General features: G+C 37.4%; 1 gene segment (V, D, J or C); it reads right to left on the bottom strand.

The window, feature by feature from the left end:
• Positions 1-2,486: 2,486 nt before the first annotated feature.
• On the bottom strand, positions 2,487-3,066 carry LOC103277318 (the record flags this gene model as incomplete). The annotated part of the segment is given in 2 exon segments: positions 2,487-2,867; positions 2,973-3,066. Coding segments are annotated over 2 exon segments (427 nt in total), but the record flags the coding sequence as incomplete, so codon positions are not given.
• Positions 3,067-12,269: the final 9,203 nt, after the last annotated feature.

The raw sequence follows: 12,269 nt of genomic DNA on the forward strand, positions 1-12,269 counted from the left end.
CGAATAGCCAAAAAGATCCTTAGCAATAGAAACAAATGGGGAGGTATTACACTTCCAGACTTCAAACTTTACTATAAGGCTTCAGTAATCCAAACAGCCAGGTATTGCTACAAGAACAGGCACAAAAACCAATGGAAGAGGACAGACAATCAGGATGCAAAGCCTCAAATCTTCAACCAACTCATCTTTGATAAAGCCTCCAACAACAACCACTGGGAATAGGAGAATCTATTCAGTAAATGGTGCTGGGAAAACTGGCTGACCAAATGCTGAAGATTAAAACAGGAACCTACCTTTTGCCATACATAAAAATTAACTCTAAATGGATCAAAGATCTAAACATAAAACCACAAACTATAAGAATTTTAGAAAACACAGTAGACACCCTTATGGGAATTGGAATTGGCAACAAATTCTTATTCAGAACCCTAAAGGCCAATACCTTAAGAAATAAGACAGACATGTTGGACCTCATTAAACTAACCAACTTCTGCAAGCAAAACAAACCACCAAGAGAGCAGGGATTCAGCCCACAGGAGGCGGAAAAAAAAAAAACTTGCTAACTGTATATCTGAAAAAGGCCTAACATCTAGGATCTACAGGGAACTCGAACTTGCTGAAAGAAAAAATATATAAATAAAACAGACCCATTAAAAAGTGGGCAAAACACATTAATAGACATTTCTCAAAAGAAGATATATGGGCAGCCAACGGACACATGAAGAAGTGCTCAGTCTCAGTCATCATCAGAGAAATGCACAACAAAATCACATTGAGATACCACCTAACCTCAGTAAGAGTGGCCATCATTAAGAAAAACAAACAACAAAAGATGCTGGCATGGATGTGGCGTAAAGGGAACCCATCTATCCTGCTGGTAGGAGTGCAAACTAGTGCAACCTCTCTGGAAAACAGGGTGGTGATTTCGGAAAGAACGAGAAATTGACCTTCCATATGACCCAGCAATCCCCTATTGGGAATATACCCAGAGGTACACACATCATTCTACAAAAAAGATAACTGCACACGTATATTTGTTGCAGCTCTATTCACAATTGCAAAAACATGGAACCAGCCATGTTGCCCATAAAAGCTGGACTGGATAAAAAATTGTGGTACATTTACACAATGGGATATTATACAGCCATAATGAAAGACAAACATATGGACATCGCAGAAATTTGATGGATTTGGAATCGATCATACTCAGTGATCTATCCTATCACAGTAACAGAACAGAGTACCATATGTTCCCACTTATAAGCAGACGTTGAACAATTAATAAAATGAGAAGGGAATTGGAAGTAGCTGGAAAATCTTAGGGGATGGGTTTACGATTGTCAGTTGAGGGAAACTCCCAAAGGAGGGAGTGGCATACCTCATTAACAAGGGTACCTGCATAATCAACCTTTGTATACCCAACCCTGAATTATACTCCATTTTTAAAAGAAAACAAAGAAAAAAAGACTTGTATTTTCAAATTTATTCTCCAGTATTAGACTCTATTCTATTATATGTAAGCCCAGCACAATATTTTAAGACACTCATCCATTATGTCAAAACTTTCAAGATTGTATTAAGGTTGCCTTCTTACAACATATTCCTAAGATCTTGTTTTTAGTCATCAATCTGGATTATTTTTTCAAGAAACATCAGACATAGACAACTTTTAAACCTTACTGAAAGGAACTAACTATACAATGTTGACAACAAATGCAACAGAGACTGTAGTGTGTCAATCCTTAGGACTTTAAAGAAAAAATGAGTAGGGGTACATGTTTGCTGTGTGATAATTATTTTAGGCATCAAGGACCCATAAAAAGGGTAGCATCATTCCAGGCTTTGGCCAGTCGTGTCTGTGCACCTGTTCTAACAGAAGTAATTTATAGTAAGTTTAGGACAGTCTTTGTGCAATGCTGTGGTTTTCCAGAGTCTTTTTGGATAATTCTTGTTAATCAGGAATATGTGTTGGGATCTCTTTCTTCATGGCTTTCCATGATTCCATGTGTCAGGGTCTTAACACAATTGACATCACTTGGATTCTGACCACATGCTCAAGGTCTTCCTAAATCTACTGGTGAGAAAGGTGACACTGTGCCGGTTTGAACAGCACATGACATTTTTGAACAAAGAACCTCTAGATATTGTCCCAATCAGAATATTCTACAGAAGTCCCTGCCCTGAGATCACTGGAAAAATCTCCCTGTTCTCCCCGGGCTTCCTCAGAACTCTCCCCATGGAGTCAGTGGTTAAGGTGTTACCTTCTCTCTGAGTGGAAATCTGAATTTCGTGTCTGTGAGAGACAATATATCCTCATATTACAATGACCCCTTTTCTATTTAGAGATCACTTTGACAGGAACAGACATCTAAAATTAGAGAGGTTCCCTGGGGAGGAAATCACAAACCCTGACAGGAAACCAGCCCTTAACCTCCATTTGCAGCTGCCTCTGGGCTTGATTCTGATCAGTGAATCCTGCCTATCACCTGCAGCTGATTTCAGCCCAAAGTTCATGCAGGGAAGTTTGTGTCTAGGCTCACTCTGACATCTCCCTACTGTGTGTTTCGCACAGTAGTAAGTGCCTGTGTCCTCAGCTTTCAGGCTGTTAAGTAGCAGATTCATGAGGTTCTTGGTATTGTCTCTGGAGATGGTGAATCGGCCCTTCACGGATTCTGCATAGTAGGTGTTTCCACCATCATAGCTAATGGATGAGACCCACTCAAGCCCCTTCTCTGGAGCCTGGCGGACCCAGCCCATGGCATAATCACTGAATGTGAATCCAGAGGCTTCACAGGAGAGTTTCAGGGATTCCTCAGGCTGGACCAAGCCTCCCCCAGACTCCACCAGCTGCACATCACAATGGACCCCTGTAAACACAGAGATGTCTTAATTAGAAACTGTCACAACAGTCTTCTGTTTCCCTCATTCATTTCCACTCACAAAATCAAGATACACAGTTTTCCATGAATTACCTTTTAAAACAGCCACAAGGAAAACCCAGCTGAGAATAAACTCCATGGTGAGTTGTCTGTGTTCAGTCCTTTTCTCTGAATGAGAACACCTGGGAATCCCAGGGCTTGGATTCCTCTCCCACAGCTGGAGAGTCAGGGCTGGGCTGGTTTTCATGACTCAGAGGGAGGGTCTTATTTGCATGTCTCCTGCTGTATAACAAACTCTGGGTGCGTTGGCTCGGAGAGGCAATCCTCCAGTGCAGATGAGAGGAACCTGGAGGAGTTCATTGTCAATGAATGTATTTTTAAATATATGATTTTTTACTATGTAATTTCTTGGTAACAAAACAAATATCTGTTGTCTTATTTTTACATTTGTACACTAAATATGTATGTTTATTTTCAATGTTACCTTAATTTTCCACTGTAATACTGGAAAACACAGAGATTGGAGGTTTTCTGTGATGTGTACAGGATCATATTATGATGATAGTCCACTGTCTGAGCTTGAGCTTCTCATTCCAGGACATAACAAATTTCCTCAACCTAGTCCAAGATATTCTGGCATTAATAGTTTGGATTATGGAACTACTTTTCTATAGTGAGAACAAGTTTTGCTTTTACAACATTCTCCAATTTTCTTTAAAATGTAGAGAAGCTTAGAACTCATGTAGGTGTATGTTAAACAGTCTCTTTCATTTTTGGTATATTTATTTATTTTTAAGTGCTCTTTGTTAAAATTAACAAGTATCTACTGGTATTTTTCATGTGTAACAAACTTACTGAGTTGTAGTTGTCATGTAATAAGCTTTATTTAAAATTTACATTTGATGAATATTGACACATGTGTAGACCTGTACAGCCATCTCTGCAAATTTGTGTTCACAAACATATATTTAGATAGAATAAATAAGTTGTGATGTTGTCATTATTAATGGAATGTTGAGTGACTATTGATCACAAGGATAAATTGTACATTTAAATACAGCAAGAAGTGATATCTGAAATATTTGTGGCACAAATAAATGAAAAATTCTATGAGTGGTAAAAATTCTAAATATCACAAAGAGAAAGAGGAACCCTAAATATCCCTACTTGTTCTTTATTCATTCTATGCAACTATCAAAATATCATTTGCCTGTGGAGGAGAAAACCGAGGATGACACATGTACCAATATTCATCAAATGTAAATTTTAAATAAATGCATTGGAGGTAGAGACTAATCTGCAGGACCTCTAGCTTGTGGGAGAATTGAGGAGGGAGAAAGCTGGAAGTTCATCTGATGGTTGTAACCTGGCATCTCTCACTCAGTATCATATCTGTAAATTCAACTGTAAGGTGCACATCAATAGTTATTCATTGTCATTACTTAACAGTATTAAGTTTTTCTAGGTAATGGATTATTTCAAATTTGAAAAACTTTTATAGTGTTTCTAGCTTTTTCTTTTTCTTGAGTTTGAGACTCACTCTGTTGCCAAGGCTGGAGTGCAGTGACACACTCATGTCAATCCAGTGTCGACCAACAGGGCTTAGGTGAACCTTCCACCTCATTATTTCAAATCACTCAAACTACTGCTGCACACTACCATGCTCTCCAACATTTTTGATTGATTGTAGAGATGAAATCTTGCCACGTTACCCAGGCTGATCTCAAAATCATGGGTTGTGGCAATCCACCCACCTTGGCCTCTCAAAGTGCTGGTATTACAAGCTTGAATCACCATGCCCAGCCTCTAGTTTCTAACATCTATAAATTTTATAAATTTTTGACTGAAAATGTGTAAAAATGTCATTTTATTCATTTGTAGCAAATACTCAACAGTAGATTTCTGGGTCATGTGTTAAGGACATGCTTAACTTTAGGTGAAGGTGTTCATTGCGTTCCAGAGGGGATGTTTCATTTTGCATTACACGAGACATATTTTAGGCTGTAGGACCCACCATGTTCACAAACACTGGTGCTATCAATATTTTTTATGAATTGAGCCATCTATAAAAGTGAATCTGTGGTACACTGCCAAGGGACAAAGGAGGTCATGTTATAACACAAAGGCTACCTTATCTTACACCAGGGACAAGAAGGAGGCCCAAGCTTTAACCTGCACATATATTATTTGTGTACTTAATCCTAACTTGTACTCCTCATCTTTATAATAAAAACAGGGTAAAAAATGTGTAGTGATGTCTCATGTCATCTCCATATTAATTCTAACGATAAATGATGTTGACATTCTTCTTGTATCACTTGTATATCTTTGAGGGACTGTGTGTACCGATTATTTCCAGTTTTATAAGTTGATTATTTCTTATTTTTTACTGTTTTCTTTTGAAGACTCTTACATATGCAAGATTTTTGTTGGTTTAATTTTTTTTTCAGAATTTATTTGCACTGAGGCTTTTTCTTCATTTTGTTGACAGTCAATTTAGCAGAAAAACATTTAAAAATTTAATTAGGTTTAACTTTTATCTTATTTTGTTCACGACAAAATTTCATATACATGATTATCTGTAGATTGTTCATAGCATCACGTTTTATACTAAAGTTGTAAGCCTTTATTTTTCTGGTATTGCATAGGACAGACCTGCTCACTTCTTGAATCCTACTTATACAAAGTTGCTTGTTTGTTTTTTTTTTATGCATTTAGGAGATGATTTTTTAAAGCTGTGGGAAATTCTGCCTCGTGTTCAAACATGAACTAGATATTTCATAAGAAACATGTTGTTGAATTTTCTTTTTCATAAATTGCTTATCAGATCTACAGTGATGTGGTTCAGAAGTTCAACTCAGGCCATTTCCTCTTCAAGGGTAGGTCTTTCTCCTTACCTTGTGCATCACCGTGGCCTCCCTTTGTCCCTAATTGACTCTTTGAAACAAGCCTCATCACTTGCATCTTCCTTATAAAATCTGTGGGTGTGTTAGCACTAAGAGACACCCATGATGAAGATTCATTCAATCTGTTTTATCATTTCATAGTTATTTTACTAGCATACCTTTCAAATATGCTATTTCTGCTTCATTATGAGGAAAGCTAGTATCTGCATTTCCACAATTCCTTATGCTTCCATATCTAACCCCCAATTCAGATATTCCTGCTTAATACTAAAAAAAGTACAGAGATGTACATGTCTAGACAACACACCAATACAGACACACTTCCATGCTGACCATTCTGAGCTCCATCATTTTGATGATTGTAACAATTTTCACAGCTGCCATACAGTGTTATCATTCCTAACCTCACAGCATTGTAGTGAAACAATAGTTCTATAAGAATCAAAGGCCTTCCTTTTATCTAGTTTGCATTTCCACCAGGAGCACTTCTGTACTGGCAGTGGGAATGCAAACTAGTACAACCTCTTTGGAAGACAGTGTGGTGGTTTCAGAAAGAACTAGAAATTGACTGTCCATATGACCAAGTAATTCTCCTATTGGGAATATCCCAGGAGGAACTCAAATCATTCTACCATAAAGATACCTGTACATGCATGTTTGTTGCAGCTCTTATCGCATTAGCAAATACATGGAACCAACCATACTGCCCATCCAAGCTGGACTGGATAAAAAAATATGGTACATATACTCAGTGGAATATTATGCAACCATAAAGAAGAACAAACATATGACCATTCCTGTAACTTGGATGGATTTAGAATCAGTGAACTATCACAGAAACAATGAACACAGTGCCATATATTCTCACTCATAAGGAGACCTTGAACAATTATCATAATACTGCAAGAAATTGATTGGCAGTAGTGGGAAACTGCCAGAGGAAGGATGGGCATACCTCATCAACAAGGGTACCTGCATAATGATCCTTTGAATATCTAACCTGAATTGTTCCCCACATCTTTAAAATAAAAAATTAGAAGAAAAAAAGCAAAAACAAAAACAAATTAGAAGCTTGTGATTTTTACTGGGTTATATTGCTCAGAATTTTGGTTGTCAACTGCAGAAAACATGACCAGTATATGGTTAGAGTGACTGATTAAGCAAGCACAGTCCTCTCAGATCCACAGTAAATTTCATAGTAATTCAATGAAGACAAATAATGTGTTATCAGGCTGTAACAATAACCCCGTGCTGTCACCTTCCTGCATGAGAGAAGTTCAGTCAAAACTGACTAAAGGTATCAAAATTGACTACTACAAAAATTGTTTTGAACGATGGAAAAACCTTCTCAGAAAATGTATTGTATAAAACAGAGAGTACTACAAAGGAGACTGAAGTTATACATGTAAGAATAATTAAAAAAACCTTTTCTTTCTCTTTTTTTTTTGAAAATGAATCTCACACAGTCGCCCAGACTGGAGTTCAGTGGCAAACTCTTGGCCACTGTAGCCTTGGTCTGTTGGGCTCTGGCGATCCTTCTGCCTCATTCTTCTAAGTAGCCAGAACTATAGGCATGTGCTTCAGCTCCCGGCTAATTTTTGATTGTACAACACCCTCAGTCATATTTTTGCCATATTCTATTGACTCGTGGAGTCCCTTTGCTTTTCCATTTCTGTAATATCTATTTTACCCACACTGTGATGATACTTTTTTTGTGTATTTTGGAATAGTTATAGATTTTAAGAAAAGTTCTCTGTGTGTTTTCCTGTACAACTTGCCCATTTCCCACACTGATCTACACTTCAATCAAGAGCAGTGTTCCTCTTGACATCAGTGGATTTCACCATAAAATGTGTTCATATTTCTGTATGCATGTGACCTTTGCACTTCCTGGTGTATTGGGATCCCAGTCCTTTATCCTTACTCTAAATCCACAGGATTCCACCTTGGTTCCCACCATGTGATAACTTGAAAGCATTTAATTCTTATCTCAGCATGCGTTTGTCAGAGTATTTCTTGATTTTCCATATTTCAGAGATTACTGTGTTTGTTAATACATGTCAAATACCTTAAGATTTCAATATTTTTTATTGTTTCTTCCATTTATTTCCTGTAGAGAGATAATTCTGGACTCTGTTGATATGTTGTAGAGTGATCAACTTGGAAATGAAAATTGCAGTCAATTTTATGCTATCTAAAAATATTTGTCTTAAAGAATTTATACAAACATATATATGTATACATGTATACATGATTCGAGGAGAGGCAAGATGGCAACAGCATAGGTGAACTAGTGAGATTCTCTGAATGGACCAAGACTGCATACTACTGAATAGACAGACTAAAGCAGAGGGAAAAGTGAACAAAGCCAGAAGGCCCTCATAAGGAAGAACAGGTCATTGCAGAAGAGAAATAAAAGCAACCCCACCTTCCCTCAAAAACAGAATTGAAGAGGGGGAGGGAAAGGAGGAGAGGGAGAAAAATCTACAGAAATGAAGAAAAACCAAAAGAAGAGTATGGGTCTCTCCCAGAAGCCTGGGAGAGGAGACACTGAGAAAACTGACTTTGGAATGCAAACAATGAAAAGCCCCCAAAACGAAGGGTCTCAAACTGCAAATGAAGATATCAAAACAATAATGAAGAGATTAAAGAGAATTGAGGAGACACAAGAAGAAACGAGGAAGGAGCTGACATCTGAGATAACAGTAATAAAGAATGCTGTGAATGAAATAAATAACAAATTGATAAGCATGGAAAGCAGAATTACCCAAGCAGAAGAAAGAATCTCAGAGCTTGAGGACCAAAATATAGAAATAACCCAAACTCTTAATAACACAGAAAATAAGCTCAAAAAGACAGAACAAAACCTTCAAGAGATGAGTGACTACCTCAAGAGGCCTAACCTAAGAATAACCTGAGGCAGAAAGAGAAACAGAGACCACATTGGAACAAACTTTCCATGAGATCATTCAAGAAAACTTCCCTTATCTAATCAGTGATGCAAAAATTCAAACACAAAAGATTCAGAGAGCCCCCGCAAAACAACAAATGAGAAGACCAACTCCTAGACACATAATAATTCGCCTAAATAAAGTAGGCACAGAAGAAAAAATCCTAAAGGCAGCAAGAGAAAAAGGCCAGATCACCTACCATGGAAGACCAATCAGAATAGCAGCAGATTTATCTGCAGAAACCCTGCAGGCTAGGAGAGCTTGGAGCCCTATCTTCAAAGTCCTAAAAGATAAACAATTTCAACCAAGAATAACCTACCCAGTCAAGCTAAGCTTCATCAGTGAGGGAGAATTAAAATCTTTCCCAGATATCCAATCCCTAAGAACTTATGCAGCCACAAAACCATCTCTACATGAAACACTTAAGAAAGTACTAAACACAGAAGAAAAGGAAAAAAGAACAACGGTCTTCACAAGAGTACAGGGAAAAGAATAAAATATACACGAACCAACCCCCAAACAAAAAGAAAGACAAAAAAAGAAAAGAAAAGAAAAGAAAAAGCCAAGTGGAAGAACAACAATTGAATAAGAACTCCATGATAGAGATGAACTCTCACATTTCAATAATTAGTCTGAATGTGAATGGACTAAATGCACCACCGAAAAGACATAGAATGACAAAATGGATAAAATATCACCAGGCAACAATATACTGCCTTCAAGAGACCCATCTCACTAGAAAGGACATACACAGACTCAAAGTAAAAGGATGGGAAACAAATTTTCAGGCGAATGGAACACAAAAGAAAGGAGGAGTCGCAATCCTAATTTCAGACAAAATACCATTTAAGCTATCAAAAATTAAAAAAAGATACAGAGGGCCACTAAATAATGATAAAAGGTTCACTCCATCAACAAGAAATATCTATTCTAAACATATATGCACCCAACATAGGTGCACCAACATTCATAAAGCAACTTCTAGGAAAACTAAAGAAACACATTGACTCTAACACCATAATAACTGGGGGACTTTAATACACCACTCACAACCTTAGACAGATCATCAGGATAAAAAATCAGCAAGGAGATCCGGAACCTCAATGAGACTCTGGACAAATGGACTGAATTGATACCTATAGAACACTCCATCCAAAGACCACAGAATACACATTCTACTCATCACCACATGGAACATATTCTAAGATCGACCACATAATTGGACAGAAATCAAGTATAAGCAAATTTAAAAGGACTGAAATTCTACCATGTACTTTCTCGGACCACAGTGGAATAAAAATAAACATTGACACCAACAAAGTCCCCCCCCCAAACCCACAAAGACATGGACACTAAACAGCATGATGCTAAACAACTCCTGGGTAAATGATGACATCAAAACAGAGATCAAAGGATACCTGGAAACAAATGAAAATGAAGAAACATCTTATCAAAATCTCTGGGATGCCTTAAAAGCTGTAATAAGAGGGGAATTTATATCCCTACAAACACACATGAGGAAAATGGAAGGAACAGAAATCAACAACCTAACAAGCCACCTAAAGAAGCTGTAAAAGCAAGACCACAAAAACCCTAATTTCAGCAGAAGAATCCAGATCACCAAAATAAAAGCCCAAATCCAGGACATAGAAGATAAAAAGATAATAGAAAAAAAATCAATGAAACAAAAAGCTGGTTCTTCGAAAGAATAAACAAGATCGATGGTCCCCTAGCTAGACTGACCAAGAAAAAACGAGAAAAAAACCAAATAAGCACAAAAGATGAAGTCACATCTGACCCTGAAGAAATACAAAAGATCATTAGAGACTACTACGTACACTTGTATGGAAACAAGCTTGAAAACCTTAAGAAAATGTAGGACTTTCTGACATCACACAACCTACCTAAGTTGGAACAAGAAGAAATTGAAACCCTAAATAAACCAATAACAATCAAGGAAATTGACTACATAATAAGAAAACTTCCTACAAAAAAAAGCCCTGGACCAGATGACTTTCCAGCAGAATTCTACAAAACATTTAAGGAGGAGTTCATACCAATCCTACTGAAGGTATTCCAGGTGATTGAAAAAGATGGAATGCTCCCCAAATCATTTTACGAAGCCAACATCACATTGATACCCAAGCCAGGTAAAGATTTAGCAAAGAAAGAGAACTACAGGCCAATATCTTTGATGAACATAGATGCTAAAATTCTCAACAAGATCCTAGCAAACCGGATTCAGCAATACATCTCAAAAATCATCCACCATGACCAAGTAGGCTTCATTCCTGGGATGCAAGACTGGTTCAACATTCGTAAAACCATAAATGTTATTAAATACATCAACAGATGTCAAAACAAAAACCACATGATTATGTCATTAGATGCAGAAAAAGCTTTTGATAAAATCCAGCACCCCTTCTTGATAAAAACCCTTGAACATCTAGGCATATGGGGAACATACCTCAAAATAGTAAAAGCCATCTACAAGAAACCCACAGCCAGCATACTCCTCGATGGACAAAAATTAGAACCATTTCCCCTGAAAACTGGAACAAGACAAGGATTCCCCCTCTCACCCCTCCTGTTCAACATAGTATTGGAAGTCCTGGTTCGAGCAATCAGAGAAGAGAAGACAATCAGGGATATCCAAATACAAAAAGAGGAAGTCAAGTTATCTCTCTTTGCAGATGACATGATTGTATACCTTGAAAACCCAAAGGAATCTGTCAAAAACCTCTTTACACTGATAAAGGCCTTTGGCAAAGTCTCAGGATACAAAATAAATGTACAAAAGACAATCGCATTTCTCTACACCAATAATAAACAAACAGAAACCCAAATAAAAAACACAATTCCATTCACAATAGCCACAAAAAAAAGGAATACCTTGGCATCTTCCTAACCAGATACGTGAAAGACCTTTACAAGGAAAACTACAAAACACTGCTCAAAGAAATCAAAGTTGACACAAACAAGTGGAAAAATATCCCATGCTCATGGATCGGAAGAATCAACATTGTGAAGATGTCCATCTTACCTAAGGCAATCTACAAATTCAATGCAATACCCATCAAATTACCAGCAACATTCTTCTCAGACCTAGAAAAAACAATGCAGGAATTCATATGGAAACACAAACGTCCAAGAATAGCCAGAACAATCCTCAGCAAAAAAAACAAAGCAGGTGGTATCACATTACCAGATTTCAAACTTTACTATAAAGATACAATCATCAAAACAGCTTGGTATTGGTATAGGAACAGGCATCTAGATCAATGGAATAGAATTGAGATTCCAGAAGCAAAATCTCAATTTCTCAACCAACTCATTTTTGACAAAGCCCCCACCACCTACCACTGGGGAGAGGAGAACCTATTCAGTAAATGGTGCTGGGAAAACTGGCTGACCACATGCGGAAGATTGAAACAGGACCCTATCTATCCCCATGCACAAAGGTTAATTCCAAATGGATCAGAGACCTAAATGTAAAACCTCAAACCATAAGAACCTTAGAAAATGAAGGAAAT

This window comes from Carlito syrichta, unplaced genomic scaffold (assembly GCF_000164805.1).
Source record: "Carlito syrichta isolate Samal-C Ts95f unplaced genomic scaffold, Tarsius_syrichta-2.0.1 Scaffold317135, whole genome shotgun sequence".
NCBI classification, from domain to species: domain Eukaryota; kingdom Metazoa; phylum Chordata; class Mammalia; order Primates; family Tarsiidae; genus Carlito; species Carlito syrichta.